The 19,134-nt window shown below is 44.1% G+C and overlaps 1 protein-coding gene across 5 annotated transcripts in view; it reads left to right on the forward strand.

Annotated features, from left to right (window-relative positions):
- Positions 1-14,379, forward strand: part of LOC125452372 (tyrosine-protein kinase Fyn) — a 286,773-nt gene extending 272,394 nt beyond the window's left edge. For all 5 annotated transcript variants that reach the window (XM_059645214.1, XM_059645210.1, XM_059645213.1 and 2 more), the window contains 2 exons: positions 5,218-5,349; positions 12,523-14,379. In XM_059645214.1, coding sequence (XP_059501197.1) covers positions 5,218-5,349; positions 12,523-12,731 — 341 coding nt within the window. In that variant the 3' untranslated portion in view covers positions 12,732-14,379. The remainder of the gene's footprint in view (positions 1-5,217; positions 5,350-12,522) is intronic.
- The last annotated feature ends 4,755 nt before the right edge of the window (positions 14,380-19,134 follow it).

Genomic DNA, 19,134 nt, shown 5'->3' on the forward strand with positions numbered 1-19,134 from the left:
CAAGTGTTTTTAAGCATGGAGGAACAATGAGTTATCAGCCAAGGGAGGATGGTATGTGATAATCAGCAGGAGGTTGCCCTGCTCATATTTGCTTCGTGGGATCCGGAGCCAATGCTGGGGACTCCCAAGGTAACTCCCTCCCGCCACCTCTGCAGGGTTTGTTTTGCCGGTGGGACAGGACATATCCAGGGATGGTGATGGTGGTGTCTGGGACATTTCCAGCAAGGTGTGATTCCATGTGTATGACTGTGTTAGGCTGTTGGTTGATTAGTCTGTGAAACAGCTCTCCCAACTTGGACTCTAGCCCCCAGATATTTAAAAGAAAAAGTTTGCAGGGTTGAGAGAGCTCTTGTCACTGTAGTCACTTCTGGTGCCTAAGTTGCTGCCAGGCAGTCCTGTGGTTTTCATTCCTTTTATTTTTGAGACTTTTTAGCAATTTGATACAACGAATGGCTTGTTACGTCAGTACAGAGAGCAATTAAGAGTCATAGAGTCATACAGTCAACTGTATTGACCGGTTGCGAGAGACAAACATTGGGGCAGATAGAGTTGTGGCAGAGAACAGAGTCATCCACCTTGGACTCAAAAGGAATATGCCAGACTGTGAACAAACACCTCCACCCGCAAGTTCCCTCCAAAGCATTCACTACCCTGACTGGGAAATATATCATTGTTCTTCCTGTGTTGCTGGGTCAGAATGCTGGGATTCCCTCCCTAACAACATTTTACGTCAAACTACACCAAGTGAAATACAGCGGTTCGACAAGACAACCCGCCTTCACTTTACCAAGAACAGTTAGGGATGGGCAATAAATGCTGGTCCAGCCGATCTCATGAGTGAATGGTACAAAAAGACAAGATGCGAGGAACTGTGGAAGATTGATAAAGAAATGGTAGGGCTCTGGGAAGCACCAAGGATCAGATGGACCTTGGTGTGCACAGAAGGCCTCAGGACAGGTAGATAAAGTGGCTAAGAACTCAGATGGTATTGTTGTATTTAATAATGGGTGCATAGAACTTTAGAGCAGGGCGGTCATGCTGGAACTGTATAAAACATTGGTTAGACTCTAGCTTGATGGTGGAATCAATAACTGGAGCTTAGACTTAGGGTAAGAGACAGACCGTTTAAGAGGAGATGTGAGGAAATTTTTTTTCATCCAGAGATTGGTAAGAATCTAGAACTCACTGCCTGTAAGGCTGGTAGAGGCAGAAACGCTCATAGTACGTAAGAAGTATTTAGATGTGGAAGTGCTAAGGCATACAACGATATGGACCACCTGTTGGAAGTGGGATTACAACAGATAGATGCTGGCATGGGAATGATGAGCCAAAAGGCCCTTTTCTGTGCTGTTGATCTCAATGACTTTATGACTCTAAATGTGCACAAAAATCATTAAAACCAAGAAGTGGACGAATGCAAATAAAAATTTGGAAAAGCTAATGAAATGTTATTCTTAATCTCAAAAGAATTGAATTGGAAAGTGTGGAAGATAGGCTGTTGCTGTATAGAACTTCGCTTACAGTATCGATTCTAGGCACGGCTCCTCAGAAAGACTCACAGTACTTTATGAAAGCAGAGTAAATTCATCAGAATGAGACCGGAATGCAAAGGGTTAAATTAGCAGGAAGGCAGCTTGTGGATGCTTTGTTCCTTATCAGTCTGTTCAGATATTTTATTATACACTTGTGATGTAGATGGGACTTCAATCCAGAGCAGAAATAGGGACATTACCATGACAACACAAGTACTCACTTTGAAAAGCTTGTGTTTCCTTGAGTGCTGAGGATTAGGTGGACAATCTAATTGAGGCGTTTGAGATGATTAAATCTCCTCGCCATAATTAGGGTTGGGGGAGGGGTTTGATAATCTTAAAAATTAGAGCTGGGTTGTTTATGCTGATCCCAGAAAGAACATTTTTACATAAGCCAAAAATGTCCTCACGCAAAGGCTCTCATCTCCATTGAAAGTGCAAAAAATGGAGAGGAATTGATTAGTGTTTGCTGCGATTCCTCAGGGACAAGGAGGTGCAACCCTCCCCCTCTGTCCTTCCGCTTACCCCCACTCCCCTTCAAATATGGCGACTCAGTGTCCTTCTCACTTGCATCTCTCCGAACAGATGTTGATTCCACAATGATCCCAACCCGTCCTTTGATTCTTCATATCCCAACCTGTGAGATTCCATCCACAATTCCAGCAGACCATTGTACCCCTCTGACCCTATCATCAAATTCCAAGTTCGCTGACCCATTCCTGGGGTAAAACTAAAGCCATATGTAAAAATGGTGAAATAATGTATTTAGGATGCAGTTCCCTTGTAATTGAATTGAATGATGGAGTAGGCTGGAAGCACGACACTTGTGTTCTCATGCTTCTTATCCTCCCCTTGTCAGTGCCTGGGGGGCTCCATCTGGAGAACTAGGCTCCCTCTTGTACACAAGACCTCGAGAACAATATTCTATTGTTGGAGATAGTACAACACTGATTCATTATACTCTGAAGAAGGGGTTAAACTGCTAGATTAGACAAATAGTTTGCAATCATTTGGGTTGCTCTCCTTTGAGTGTTGAAAATATTGAGGAGTGATCTTACCACGGTGATTAAAATAGTAAAAGGAATTTAATGGTGTTCTCTTCTGCTCCAAGATTGTGCTTTCAGTGCTCAAGTCAATTCTCACTTTTAAGGGAGTGGAGCTAAAGGCGGGTAGAGTGGGTGTTGAGAAGTGGATTAGCCAAGATCCAGTTGAGGTTCAAGAATTGAGTGGCTTATTCCTGATCCTAAAATGTGAGGCTGGACGAACACAGCAGGCCAAGCAGCATCTCAGGAGCACAAAAGCTGACGTTTCGGGCCTAGACCCTTCATCAGAGAGGGGGATGGGGGGAGGGAACTGGAATAAATAGGGAGAGAGGGGGAGGCGGCTACTAACCTCATCCCACCTCCTTGACCTGTCCGTCTTCCCTGGACTGACCTATCCCCTCCCTACCTCCCCACCTACACTCTCTCCACCTATCTTCTTTACTCCCCATCTTCGGTCCGCCTCCCCCTCTCTCCCTATTTATTCCAGTTCCCTCCCCCCATCCCCCTCTCTGATGAAGGGTCTAGGCCCGAAACGTCAGCTTTTGTGCTCCTGAGATGCTGCTTGGCCTGCTGTGTTCGTCCAGCCTCACATTTTATTATCTTGGAATCTCCAGCATCTGCAGTTCCCATTATCTCTATTCCTGATCCTGATGTGTTTCAAATCATAATGTGCTGATTATGTACTGCTGCAGCTTTTGCTTTCATCAAAAAGCATTTGATTTGTTTGAGTGAAAATTGAAGCTCTATTCATACTGTTAGGCTTGGCTCAGTGGTAACAGTCTTATCTCCATGACAAGGTTGGTGGTTCAAATCCCGCTACAGTAAGTTAAGCACATCATTTACATTGAGGGAGTTCGACACTGAAGTGTCAGATTACTGTGCAGAATGTAAAGTGTCTTTGGGCATTCTGAAGTTGTAAAAAGGTACAGTTTAATTTCAAGCTCTTTCTGCATTTTGTTTCTCATGCCTTCTGAAATTATTTGGATGCAATGAATTTGAACTCTGTTGAAATATAAGTTTTAATTTAGTTTTGCAGCAGAACGTGTATCATCCTATGAGATGCCAGCACTGCTTATCAACCTGATCTGACTCGAACTAACATGTTTAGCAATTCAAACCTGATTATCATTGACAGAAATGGTTGTAATATTAAGTGTTTTCTGAGATTCTTTGGGAATATCAACCAGTGGTAACATCCTTCCACACCCCTGCTGTCACCCTCTTCCCCCCATAAAGTATGGTCGCTCAGTGTCCTTCTAACTTGAGTCTCTTTTGGCAGATGTTTATTCTACAATGATCCTAACCCCAGTCGTTTGATTCCTTTTACTCCAACCAATGGGATTCCGTCCACAGTTCTACCAGACTGTGGCACCCCGTCAACCCTATCACCTGGTCCCAATTTTGCTGGCCCATTCCTGGACTCCAGGGCTCAGAAAATCCAGGAGAGTCCTTCACCAACTTTTATGCATAAGTATAACCCCAGCCCTGTCTGTGGTGCTGTTAAATATGTTATTCTTGCCTCTACTATCTACATATTTGTGACATTCTTGAAGGAGAGATTGATTGGGGAGATAAAGTAGCTACGTTGTATTTAAATTTTAAAAGGAAGGTCAAGGCATGGAGTCTGTCCCTGTGTAGTGCCCAACACCAACAAATGAACTGTAAGACCAAAGAAAATAGGAGCAGGGTAGGCCATTAAGCCCCTTGAGATTACTCCTCTATTCAATTGGATCGTGGCTGACCTGACATTGTTCATGCCCACTTTCTTGCTGTTACCCCCCCCATCTTCATTCCCTGACTAAGAATCTAAGACTGATCTCAGTCTTAAATACACACAAGGACCCTGCCCCCACAGCTCTCTGTGACAAGGAGTTCCAAAAGAGAAGAAACTCTTCCTCATTTCAGTCTTAAATTGGCAGCCCTTTTTTCTGCAATGATACCCCCTGGTGCTGGTCTCTCCCACTCAGTATTTACATTGTCAAGGCCCTTAAGAATCTGAGACGTTTGAATGAGGTCACCTCTCATTCCTCTAAACACCAGTGAATAGAGCCACAACCCATCTAGCCTGTACACTTCTTCTAGTGATAACCCCCGTGAACCTTCTCCAAACTGCCTCCAATGAAATAGTATCTTCCCTTAAATAAAGGGGAAAAAACTGCTCACGATACTGCAGATGTGGTGTGCCCAGCACCTGGTACTCGTAAACCCCTTGAAATAAGGGCAAGCATTCTATTGGCCTTCCTGATTACCCCATTGTACAATTACTGCCCCCTTGGTACCCTATGGAAGAGAATGTGTATCTACCCCGTCCCTGACTGCAAATTCTCAGGCATGAAGAGAAAGGAAACACATTGTCTGTAGGAGAGCATAACCTTGTCCTCGAAATACCCAGCGGGCACTTTGTTGATTTGTAAGAACCAAAAGAACTGTGAATGCTGTAAATCAGGAAAACTGATTTGAAAACTGACATCTTCCCAGCCACCATCAGTTCTGAGGAAGTGTCATCCAACCTGAAACGTTAACTCTGTTTTCTCCTCCACAGACCTCCTGAGCTTTTCCAGCAACTTTGTTTTTGTCATTGATTTGTAAGCTGGTCTTTAAAAGGAAAACAACTCAAACTCTCATTTCTCGCCCCCATTTAGGTGCAAAATTTCCCATCAAATGGACTGCACCCGAAGCTGCTCTGTACGGGAGGTTCACAATCAAGTCTGATGTCTGGTCCTTTGGCATTCTGCTGACAGAGCTGGTGACAAAGGGGAGAGTGCCATATCCTGGTAAGAAGTGTCAACAGTATAAACACGCTTATTTGATATGCAGCAAAGCAGGGATCTAAGAAAGGCATCTTTCTGTTTGCCTGTTTTTAAATGAAGCTCTCAAGCCCCCGCAGACTCTTTTACATATTTCAATGGTTTGAAGTATTTTCTGTGCATGAATGAACCATTTTGAAAGTTGGTTCAGTGAGTCCAGCGTCAATGTAGAGGGGCGAAGGGGTGAAGAAACTTCACTCGTGCGTAAATTGGTTCAGAGTCTGGAATCCCCACAAAGGCAGGTGTTGTAAGCTGAGCTGATATCAACAGTTGTCAGTTCACGCCACTCTGAAATACTACGTCCAGGTTTAGTCTCCATAGCTCAAGAAAGAAATCATTCAGTGTGATTTTGGACCATTTGAGAGGGCAGATGCATGGCAAATGAAGTACAACGTGGATAAATCCGAGGTTATCCACTTCGATAGCAAGCTATCTTGATTAACTAGGCTGAGGAGTGGCAGATGGCATTTTGGTAAAACAAGCAAGCCTCAGATGTGTACAATTAATGGTAAGGCACTGGATAGAGTGAAAGAACAGTGAAATCTAGAGGTTCAGGTCCATTATTCTTTGAAACTTGTGTCACAAGTAGATAGGGTGGTTAAGAGGGTGTTTAGCACTCTTGCTTTCATTGCTCAGACTTTTGAGTGTGGGAGTTGGGACATCATTTTGAGGATGTGCAGGACGTTGGTGAGGCCTTTCCAGGAATACTGTGTCCAGTTCTGGTTGCCCAGTTAAGGGAAGGATATTATTAAGCTGGAGAGGGTTCAGAAAAGATTTACCAGAATGTTGCTGGGAATAGAGTGTTTGAGTTAATAAAATAGACTGGATAGGCTGGATCTTTTTTTCACTAGAGCATGGGAGGTTGAAGGCTGACCTTCTGAGGTTTATAAAGTCATGAGGGGTATAGATAAGGTGTATGACAACGGTATTTTCCCTGGGGTGGGGAGTTAAAAACGAAGGGGCATGTTTTCAAGATGAGAGGAGAAAGATTTATAAAGGACATGAAAAGGCAACTTTTTTTTTACACAGAAAGTGGTTCATGTGTGGAAAAACCTGCCAGAGAAAGTGGCAGCTGGAGATCCAGTTACAACGTTTAAAAGCCATTTAGATGAGTACACGAATAGGAAAGGTTTGGAGGGATATGGGCCAAGCGAAGGCAAGTGGGACTAGTTTAGTTTGGGAACATTTCGGCATAGACTGTTTAGACCGAAGGGTCTATTTCCATACAGTATGACTATGACTGTAATGCAGGAAGGCTGACTATTATCTGGAAGGAGATAAACTGGGAGGAGGAGGTGCAATGAGACCTGGATGTCCTTATATGCCAGTCACTGAAAGTAAGCATGCAGGTGCTGCAGGCAGTTTGTTAGCCTTCATAGCAAGAGGATTCTAGTACAGGAGCAGGGATGTCTTACTGCAGTTATACAGGGCCTTGGTGAGACCACATCTAGAGTACTATGTGCAAGTTTGGTCTCCTTATCTGAAAAGAATGTTCTTGCTATGGAGGGAGTGTAATAGAAGTTTCCACCCTGATTCCTGGGATGGCAGGACTGTATGAAGAGAGACTGGACCAGATAGGACTATAGTCACTGAAGTTTACAAGAATGAGGGACAATCTCATAGAAACATATAAAATTCTAACAGAATTAAACAGGGGTAAATGCAGGCAGGGTGTCTGGGGAATCCAGAACCTGGGGTCCCTCTCTAAGATGCAGGTCAGGTCATTTACGACTGAGATGAGGGGAAATTTCTTCACCCATAAAGAGGTGCGCCTGTGGAATTCTCTGCCACAGGAAGTGGTTGAGGGCAAAACATTAAATGTTTTCAAGAAGGCGTTAGATGCAGTTCTTAAGGCCAAAGGGATCAAAGGAGATGTGGAGAAAAACAGAAAGAGGTTACTAGATTGGATGAACAGCCACAGTCATATTGAAGAGGCTCAATGGGCTGAATGGCCTACTCCTGCTCCTTTATTCTATGCTACTATTCACCCCGTTGAGAGAGTGCAACAAAGAGGTCACCAGACATGTTCCTGCAATGGCAGGTCTGTCCTATGAACAGAGATTTGGCTGATTGGGTTTATATTCTTCACGGTTTTGAAGAATGAGAAGTGAAGGCGGTGAAACTAACAAAATACTTAAAGGAATGGACAGGGAAGGTGCAGGTAGGATGGTTCCCCTGTTTGGGAAATCTAGGATCAGGAGGCATAGTTTAAAAATAAGGAGAGGCCATGTAGGACAGAGCTGAGGAGGAAGTGTTCCAGTCAGAGGGGTGTGAACCTTTGAAATCCATCACCGAGGGCAGTTTAGTCTCAGGCTTTGAGTATGTGTATTATAAAAACTGATATATGTATATAGGGTCACAGGAATGGAGTGGATACTGGTATTGAAGTATTTGATTAGCCATGGATCGTATCGAATGCTGGGGTGGACTCAGTGGGATGAATAGTCTACTCCTGTCCCCATAATTTCAACGTTCACTTTTACTTTTAACCACATGTTTCCAGTGAAGGGTTGTTACAGGCTCCTGCTCTTTTCAAAAGGATGAAGTAAGGAGCGCTAAATTAATGCAAACTTAGCACCACAACGACTATCTCCTGTACAGAGCACAATGCAAGGGACTTTGCTTATACACACAGCAAAAATAACATCTGTGGGTGTGCAGTTGGCAGGTATTTGGCACTTGAGGATAAATATTGCCCAGGTCATTAGGGAACCCCAACCGTCCTCCACCATCACCATTGACAAAACCATTCACCCCACCCCTCAAGCATCACCATCAACCGTTGTTCAAAACAGTGCCACATCCAGAGAGTGCAGGCAGAGCTCTAACTGCAATGAATCCCAGAGTTCTTACAGTGCAGAATTGGGCCAACTCAGCCCATCATATTTGCTCCAGTTGTCTTTCATTAGCACCAATCTTCTGCCTTTTCCCCATATCCCTACACATACCGTTTCTATCCAAATAATCACCCTCTTGAGTGGCTCAATTGAACCTGCCACCTCCACATTTCCAGGCAGCGCATTCCATATCCTAGCTAAGGTCTCAGAGCACCATAGCATTGCTCTAGACAGAGAGAGACATGACTGGTGGTGGTTTTACCCTGACAATCACCACACCTCAGACAAGGGGATGGGCTGAGAAGGAGGGACTTTCATGGTAACCTCAGCAGTGTGGGAATTGAACCTAGACATATACCCTAACCACGCACTGTATGAAAAGGTTTATTCTCCCATTCGTCTTGCTTTGTTTGCACATTACTTTAAATCCATGCCCCCTCATTCTTTCTGTTTATGAGTGAGAACAGCTTCTCCCTTTTCTGCTCTATCCAGTGCCTTTATGGTTTTGAAAAGCTCAGTCAAGTTTCTTCTTAGCCTTCTGCTTTCCAAGGTGAGCAGTCCCAACCTCTGCAATATTTCCAGTTTAACATTTCAGCAGTGAAATACCCACTCCATACATTCCTATCTGAAGTGAGACAGGAGTGTGCAGCTTTCCAACCCCAAGTCTGGAGTGCTACCACAGAGCTGACGGACTGGGAAAGGTCCAGTCTAACCAATTCCTGTGCTGTTTCGCTCATCTGTTCTTATTCACCTAACGTGGAGGTGCTGGTGTCAGACCTGGGTGGACAAAGTCAGAAGTCAGACGACACCAGGCTATTATCCAACAGGTTTATTTGAAAACACAAGAGCTTTCAGAGCACTGTTCCTTCATCAGGTGAAGTCTTCACCCGACAGAGGAGCAGTGCTTTGAAAGCCTGTGATTTCGAATAAACCTGTTGGATAATAGCCTGGTGTCATCTGACTTCTGACTTTATTCACCTGGAGAGAGGGACACCATCAGCAGAGTGGTTGGGGAACAGAGAATGTCCTGTGGGTCTGTCACATTTTATCGATGATTAGAAAATGCCACACCCAGTTAAAAGTTGTTGAGAGTGCATGGAACTGGTATCCTGCCCACTGAAAATAAGATGCCTCCTGTTTAAAGGAGGAACGGGAAACATTTTTGGGGCAGCAATACAGAGTGGATTTGGCCTGTTTTATTTTGCTTTGTTCTTTAACACCAGATTCTATACAAGGAGGTTACAATCACTGTGGAGCTTTGCTCTGCCAATAACAATCATATGCCCATGGGAGCATTACATGATGGGTGCTCACGTAGGCAAGCACTGAGCACTTTGTTTTTAACAAGGTGAAGGCTGGGTGAAATTCTGCTCCAAAGATCAAACAAAGTTCCTGCCATCCAGTGATTTATTCCAAACATTGAGAGTGTTGTGTCACACATCGCCGACAGGGATAAGTAGGTGGAAGGGAACTTTCCTCTACTTACGCTTTAACTCGCTACAAAGATCTTCATAAGTAGATTTCAAATGTGAGAATTTCCTGGATTTCACTGGCAAGTGACTCAGTGGTTAGCACTGCCACCTCACAGCTCCAGGGACCCAGGTTCGATTCCACCCTCGGGCGACTGTCCACGTGGAATATACACATTCTCCCGGAGTCTGCTTTGGTTTCTTCCAGGTGCTCCGGTTTCCTCCTACAGCCCAAAGGTGCGTACGTTAGGGATTGGCCATGCTAAATTGCCTGCTGTGCCCAGAGATGTGCAGGCCTGGTGAATTAGCCACAGGAAACGCAGGGCTACAGGGATAATGTAGGGAGGTGGGACTGAGCAGGATGCTTCTTTGGAAGGTCAGGTGTGGAGTCGATGGGCCGAATGGCCTGCTTCCGCACTGTCGGTATCCTAAGTGAGTATGTGATAATTGAGTCTGTGTCATTCCGAGCCTACGAGACGCAATATATAAATTGTCTGCTCATCAGCCTTGAGCACACACCTCTGACTGGAGAAGTCACTTGGTTCAGTGTGTGCACATTGGCTGAGGGGAGACTGCTGGCACAAGAACAGAGTAACAATGAGGTTCTGGCACCTTCACAGCTGCGGCTGGCAGCTGGTAGTGGCGGGGAGGCGGGGGGCTCGGAATAGAGTGAATTTATTCTAAAATTTATTTTAGAGCCTTGTGATCACAGTTAAACAATCGACGATTTGTAAGTAATTTTCTGGTTGCTTACTACGTTTGCTAAGAAGCTATAGTTTGAATATGAAGCATTAGGTAATGAGAAAAAGGAAGGTTACAGCTGTGACAATTGGGGATGATTCGTTGATACCAAAGGACAAACAGGCTGTTGGTGCAGAATGTTGCAGTCTCATGAAAGGAGTGGCGGTGCATCCTGCTCTCTAGTCAAGGTGTTAGAGAACTCTTCTCTTGGCCTTCCTCCTGTCCTTCCAATCTGTCTTCCATCTGCCTGGTGATGTCTGCTCAATGAAGACTGCTCCCTGAGGATCTTCTGATGTGAACCAGCTGCCTTACCAGGTCTGTTTGATAAGAACTCCCCAAGAACAGGACCTCACCTCTGCCCCTGAGTTGACTCTATTCTTGGTTTCGGTGCAGACCCTCCAGCATGGATCTGACCTAGCCCCTGCGTAGTTACTCCAGCACGGAATCTGGCTCCCAAACTCTCCAGGCTCTGTGTGCCTTTTCCATCAAAGGTGTGGCTTCTCTAACCTCCTTGGCCCCAGGGCAATTATTCCAAGGCAGAATTAGTTTAGCACCAGCAGCTCCCCCCAGTGCCTCCTACCCTTAGTGCTTCTCTCTCTGAGCCTGGCACTTCCTGTTATATCACATTTCTGGGGGCAGGTTACTTTCCCAGTATTAATCGATTGCCTGAATCCTTTCGGCCAACGGCCATAGGGCAGCCAGTCATGACGTTGGATGATTATCATCTGAGATTATGTTCTTTCTAAAAAAAAATTTCTTACATCCGAAAGGACACTGATAGCAGGACGTGAGATAATGGGAACTGCAGATGCTGGAGAATTCCAAGATAATAAAATGTGAGGCTGGATGAACACAGCAGGCCAAGCAGCATCTCAGGAGCACAAAAGCTGACGTTTCGGGCCTAGACCCTTCATCTCTGATGAAGGGTCTAGGCCCGAAACGTCAGCTTTTGTGCTCCTGAGATGCTGCTTGGCCTGCTGTGTTCATCCAGCCTCACATTTTATTATCTTGATAGCAGGACGTGTTTGGTGCCAGATTAATTGTTGATGTGAGCTCAAATGGTTCGTGACCTTTGTGTTTTTTGTCATTCTTTGCTTTCATATTGGAAAGTTAAATACTGCTGTAATATGAAATCTCAGGCTACCCAGTAAATATGTGGAAGATTTAGTTTTGAAGGAACCTCAATGTTTAACAATTCATTTCCTTGAATATCCCCAATTTGTATTTAATTGTCACCCTGTGAGTTTGTGGTATCACAAATAGCCATGACTCACCATCACTGTCCTTTGTGTTTCTGCTGTCTCTTCCCTTTGATTTTCACCTTGCAGAAATCTGTTTTGTTCTGAGCAACAGTTTGGGGCAAACTCTATGAGGCTAACTGCTGTATTTGTGAAATGCTGCACCTTCAACGTGAATGTTTTATTTCCCCCTCTATGGTTCTTGATTGTTGGACTGAGGCTGGACTAATCATCCAAAAGCCCAAGACCCACCCCCCACACTGTCCCTGTAACCCTGCATTCTCCATGACTAACCCACTCATCCCTGAACACTCTGGGCAATTCAGCATGGCCAATCCACCTAACCTGCACATATTTGGACTGTGGTAGGAAAGCAGAGCACCTGGAGGAAACCCACGCAGACACGGGCAGAACATGCAAACTCCTCACAGACAGTTGCCTGAGGCTGGAATCAAACCCAGGTCCCTGGCTCTGTGGGGCAGCAGCCCTAACCACTGAGCTACTCTGCGGCCGTAGATGGCAATGAAACGAGCTGTATTGTGGAAATAAATTCTTCAGGGAAGGTAACCTGACACCCCTCCATATTCCACCTCGAGTAATGTCAGCACCTCATTGCATGACATTGACTCTTAAAGTGTTCAGGATAATTAATGATAGGCAATAAATACCATCTCATCAGAGTTGCCTGAATGCCCTAAAACAAAATTGGGATGGTGCAATATGGTTAGAATCGGTTATTACTACTTCATGGTACTGCTGTATCACATTCAATACAATGGATGGTCAGCATATATATCCATCCAACTATTGCTCAACTTAGATCGTGTCTTAACCAAGCTCTCTGTCCCTCCACAGGTATGAATAATCGTGAGGTGCTGGAGCAGGTAGAACGTGGTTACAGAATGGCATCTCCACAGGATTGCCCCAGCTCTCTGCACGAGCTCATGATCCAGTGTTGGAAGAAAGACCCAGAGGAGAGGCCTACTTTTGAGTATCTACAGGCCTTCCTCGAGGACTACTTCACTGCGACAGAGCCTCAATATCAGCCAGGAGACAACCTGTGATTGGCTGTACTATTGAAAACTGCTCACCAATGGGTGCTCCTCTCCTCTCCCCGTTTGTCCTGCTGGGGTGATCGCCAGAGTCTGAATCACCGTCCCGCTGGACTGGTAACTTCTAATATCATGCTCCTACTCCCTTGCCATGGAATACAGGCATCTTCCCTCCAGCCACGTGGCTTCTCTTTTTGAAAATGTCAGAATGTTCATATTGTATAATAGTCATTGTTGAACTGATGGAGAACCATCTCTAAAATGCTACTTAATGCTGAGAAATATTTGTCTTCCCCACGCTCCCCACTGCCTGCCTGTCAGTTCAATGCTAATGAAACTTGAGGGGTTGCAAGCAGCCAGTTATTGCCCCTGTGCCATGTCAAAAAGCCAGTGGCATTGAGTGAATGTCTCCTTCCTTTTGCTGCCAGACCACTGGATTCTTGCTGAAGAGGCTTCTCATTGTTGCATTAGTCTCCACAGACATCCAAGGCTTTTCAGTCAATGCTGTTGCAACTCAGCAGAGGAAAGGAAGGCTATTTGCAATGAAAACCTTCACGTATAAAACTTGTACTCACATTGACATTTCTTCTCTTTGTCTCCCCATTCCCCCTCGACCCCAGATATTTGCATAATGCTATGGTTGTGAACCACTCAGTGACATAGGATGCTGCCAAAAGCATTTGGCGTCTTGTTTGCACATTGCTGCACTGTCCTGATCACAAATTATTCTGATTTGTTTTTATTACTACTCCATTTAAGTTTATAGACTTGTAAGAATTCTTTTTAAACAAAAACCTAGTGATGTAATATTATGTCATCTGAAAAGGATATATTTAAAGAAATTGTGCTAAAGATCTAATTACTTATCATTTACCCCGAGGATGAGAGTGATGTGAATGAGACTGTAGCTAGTTGGCACCAAGTGATCACAACAGACCCGATGCTGACTATATTCTGTGTACTGCTGAGTATACTCACCAGGTCAATGCTGAGAGCTCGTGAGCTGTGGAAGTTTTGCCGTGCAGATGACATCTCGTGGGAGCGTTGTCCGAACACCTCTTGCAGTTCGTAATCGTACTGAGCAATTTAAACTGAGACTGACCCTGTCCTTGAGAAGTATGCAGGGTATCCCGAAGGGGTTAGCATGACAAATGCAGTCATTTAACGGACAAAAGGAAAGAGCTCCAACCATTCCAGAGTGTCTTTTACATCTAACTTCACTTGCTGATTTTTTTTAATGCTTTTGTATGTGTAACTTTGACCTATGTGCAGTAACCACTTGTATTTCCAGATTGCTTCCTGTTCAGCCAATTACATCCTAAAGGATTATTTTAATAGAATTACTATGCACTCAATAACTTTGATAGCAGATGCACAAATGTAGTAATATGGTTTCAGATGTTACTACATTCCTTTAATTGCCCATGTGATCCAAACTTTGGAATCTTGGTATTTGTACATTTTAACCAAATGATGCCTCTGCATTGTTTTTATTTTCTCCCTCCCTTCCAACTCACATGAAGAATATAACATTTCGACTGACATCAAATATACATTTTACCGTTTCTGTACCAGTTGACATATTTTACATAGCTATTCAATTTTCCTAATCCATTTCTTGTCATTTTAAAACCTGTACAATAAAGATCTTAGCCAGGTCCACCCACCTCTGGAATCATTTATACTGTGTCCAAATTCAGCTGTACACAGGACAATAAAAAATGAAAGGCCTTTCTTTGGCAGACAGCAGCTCACATTTTTGATATTTTACAGGAGTGTGCTGAAACGGTGGGAATTGGACCTCTTTAGCTTCATGCAATTAGCCAATGTAACCAAAAACCAGATCGCTTGAGCGAATTGATATACAATTCATTTTGATAAGATCTGAGCTGCAGGTGTAACATTCCAGGAAGGCTTCATCAGTATGTGCAATATTGAGGAGGGCCTTCATTCAGAGAGATCGCACGTTAGTTTCACTTATCATCCAGACCAATTGAGGCCAGGATGCAACACTCCACTCTCCAGTTGTTGGATTGGAAGGATTGATTTGGAAGGATAGCAGAAAAAAAGATGTATTTGCATTTGAACTAAAAGCACTTGAGATTTTACTGTTTCCACCTCCCTCCCTCTCCCCGCTCACTCGCCCCATACAGTGCAACAAATGTGGAGTACTTAATCAAAGGCAAAAGACAAAACACCATGACTTTTCCATTAGGAATCGGAAAGAGTCTGGTATGAAACATTCTGAGCAGAATGGAAGACAACTTGGGATGAAATAATGTAACCAGACGACAAGCAAGTAAAAGCAAATGGATAGCAGAGCCCCCTGTGTTATACACCATCAAATTCCACGAGAACAGTATGGATCATACTCGGGAAATCCGACAGCAGCCTGTGTATTTACTAAAGGTAGCAGAGATAGTTGATGCCATGAAGTTATTTACTACTGTGTACGACGAGCAACTGTACCCACTGTGATGTGAAATGTGTGCTGGATGGGTTAGATATGTAGGGAAGCAGCAGAAAGGACAAATCTCTCCTAGCCATTCAGCCCATCTTAGTTCATACATTTCAAATAAAACAAACTTACATTTCCAAGACCTCCAATGAAATGTTATGACCAGAGATGCTCCCCTCCTCTCCCTTGTCAGCATTCTGCAGAGACCGTTGCCTCTGGGACACTCTGGTCCACTGTTTCTCCATTCCTAACATCCCCTCACACCCCCATGGCACCTTCCCATGCAATTGCAGGAAGTATAATAGCTGCCTGTTTACCTTCACTCAATCCAGTCTATTGTGTTCGCTGTTCACAATGTGATCTCCGCTACACTGGGGAGACCAAGCACAGACTGGGCGATCGCTTTGCAGAACACCTACGTTATGCCAGTAAAAGTGTCCCTGAGCTTCTAGTCACCTGCCACTTCAACACACGCCCACGTGTATTCCCACACTAACATTTCTGTTGCAGACCTGCTGCAGTGTTCAGCAAACCTCAAAGAACTAGATCTCACTTTCCGCGTGGGGACCCTGTAGCATCTAGGACTCCATGTCGAGTTCAAGTACTTTATAGCCTGATTCCATCCTTCCATATTTTCTCACCCACCCCCACAGCCTGTCATGACATGGGATGCTTTCAATACAGCTCACCCATCCTCTCCTACTCTTAGCTCTCGTTATCACTTAGTCAGCTTTTCTTCTGGCCTGCCCTGCTATCCATATTCTCCTTGTTTACCTGCCCCTTTCACACCTCTCTCTCTCTCCCTGGGTTCCATCTTCACCTATCTGCTCAACTGACCCGTCACCCTTCTCCTGCTACCTTCAATCTCGCCTTCAGCAAATAAACCACTTTATCGGAACTGTTGGAAGCTCAGTAAAAGAGCCACCAGACCTGAAACATTAACTCTGCTTTCCTTCCCACAGTTGATTTTCTTGGTCTCCTGTTCCAGTGTGTTTATAGCATAGGACCCTAAATCGGACAGGAAAAGGCACCTAATGCTCAAGTCCCTTTAAACATCCAAACGAAGGCAGCCACATTTGTGTTGGGAGAAAACTGTCAAAATCAACCCCGAAGGGTTTTCTGGTGCGTGACCCGGATTGTCCACATTTTCTTTTCAGTTTTACAATGCGTCTTACTTTTCAAATTCTCAAATGAGCTGGTGTGGATTCTGTCAGGCCTTGAAATTTTTCTACCCACGTTGAGAACGTCGCAAGCAGCATGTGCACACAGGAAATATTGTACACACAGGACACCACCTGTACGTGTGAGGAGTGATCATGTACCAGCCCCTTTCTTCATTGCAGACTCTCCAGCATTTATTGATTCTCCGAATGAAGGTGAATGATGTTTAAAGATAAATCTCCTTTGGTAAAAGTGCTGCTGATAGTTGTCTCCAGTGCCTTGAAGAAAGATGATGCACAATTTCTCCATTGTTCATTTGTGTGATTGTAACCTTGGGCTCTTTCTCTGCGATGATTTCCATGTGTTTCCCTGGGAGATATTCTGTTCATTCTCTGGCTGCTAGGCTGCTCCCATCACCCCTACCCAAGCCGAGACCTTATCTGCTGCTGTGTAATTATATTAATCATTATTGTACGTGTGTTCCTCCTCTACCACATACATGTCATATTTATTTGGTAATCTTCTGCCCTGAAATTGCAGCTTGGTCTCCTATTGTGTTCAAACATCAGATACAAATAGCCTAGAGGAAATTTACATCAGACCATACCCAACATTCAGTCACAAGGTCTGTGCCGTATTTATATTGCACGTGAACCTCCCTCGATTCTTTCATCTAACATCATCACTATATTGTTCTGTTCTTTTTTACGTGCGTATCCAGCTCCACCTGAAGGGCGTCACCAAAGTCATCAGTTTGATTTTAATCAGAAAGAAAAACAAAAATTGCTGAGTAGCTTTTACTCAACCTGAATTTCTCTTCACAGATGCTATCAGACCTGCTGAGCTTTTCCAGCAATTACTGTTTTTGTTTCTGATTTACAGCATTCACGGTTCTTTCAGTTTTTAGTTTAAGTTTAAATCCACTGTAACCAACTACAGTCCACAGGTGATCTTCCTACGACAGCAGAGAACAAAGAGCAGCACAGCTCTTACTGCACAAACTTGATGGAGTTTTTTGAGGACGTGACTAAAATGATTGACCATTTTGCAGTCATCAATGTTATCTACGTGGACCTTAGAAAAGCCTTTGTCAAAGTCCCTCATGACAGCTTGATACATAATGTGAAGGTACAGGTCCTTCAGCCCAATAAGACTGTACCAACATATGACCCCTTCCTAAACTTTTGCCTCTGTGGTCCATGGCCCGCTACTCCTTGCCCATTCATGTATCTGTCAAGATACCTCTTAAGTATTGCTATTGTGTGTGCCTCCATCACCTCCCCTGGCATCACATTCCATGCACCTACTATCCTCTGTGTAAACACTCGCCTCACATTTAAACTTAAACCCTTATTAACCTACATTACTCTGACTATCCATGTCAGGTTGACCTGCATCCTTCAAGTGAAAGCAAACCACGTTTGTCCATAGGATCCTCAAAGCTACTACAAATTACAATTAAATACAATGCACATCCTCTGTAGCCATAACACTATATTCTTGCAGAGAGAGTAAGCACTGCCGATGACGGAGTCAGAGATAACACAGTGTGGAGCTGGAGGAACGTAGCAGGGCATGCAGCATCAGAGGAGCTGGAAAGCCAATGTTTCAGCTTGGGACCCTTCTTCAGAAATGGCCTGGCCTGCTGTGTTCCTCCAGCTCCACACTGTGTTATTTACTATGTTCTTGCACTCTGTTCTATTATCCTGATGTATATGGTGTGACATGTCTGGATAGCATGCGAAGCAATACTTTTCACGGTGTCTTGCTGCAATCACATACCAAATCAAGTTGAATATCCTCCAAACGAGGCAACATCCTGATAAACCATTTCTGTACCCTCTCCACATTCTCCTGGCTCTGTGACAACCAGAACTGTACGCAATGTTTCAAATGTGGCCGAACTAAAGTTCTGTAACAACTGCAGCGTTGCTGGATGGATAAAGGCAAGCATGCTATATGCTTCTTGACCACCATGTCCACTAATATCACCACTTTCAGGGAACTGTGGACCTGTACATCTAGATCCCTCTGTATGGTGATGCTACTAAAGATCCTGCCATTTACTGTTTATTTCCCTCCTATATTAGATCTCCCAAAATATTCCACCTCGCATTTATCCAGATTAAACTATGTCTGCCATTTTTCTGTTCAAATCTCTTACTTATACACATTCTGCCGTATCTGCTGGCAATCCTCCTCACTAACTGCTGCTTCCCTGATCTTTGTGAAGTGTGAAAACTTACCAATCAGACCACCTACATTTTCCTCCAAATCATTTAGTTATGTATGATCCCTGCAGAAAACCACTGGGTCACAGATCTCCAGTCAAAAAAGCACCCTCACAACTCAACTTCCTGCCTTCTGTGTCCATACCTGGTCCATACCCACCTTACCAGCTCACTACAAATCCTTATAACTTCACATTATGTATCAACCTGTCAAGAGGGACTTTGACAAAGGCTTTTCTAAGGTCCACGTAGATAACACCTACCATTTTGCAGTCATCAATCATTTTAGTCACGTCCTCAAACACTGAATCAAGTTTGCGACACATGACCATCCCCACACAAAACCATGCTGCCTATCGCTAAAAGTGATCCATATTTGCCCAAATGTGAGTAAATCCAATCCTGAAGAATCTTCTCCAATAATTTCCCTACCACTAATGTAAGACTCACCAGCCTGTAATTTCTTGATTTATCCCTGTTGCCTTCTTAAACAAAGGAACAGTTGTGGCTACTCTCCATTCCTCTGACACCTCCCCGGTGACTGAAGAGGATGCAAGATATTGTA

The sequence above is a fragment of the Stegostoma tigrinum genome, chromosome 4 (genome assembly GCF_030684315.1).
Source record: "Stegostoma tigrinum isolate sSteTig4 chromosome 4, sSteTig4.hap1, whole genome shotgun sequence".
Classification (NCBI taxonomy): Eukaryota; Metazoa; Chordata; class Chondrichthyes; order Orectolobiformes; family Stegostomatidae; genus Stegostoma; species Stegostoma tigrinum.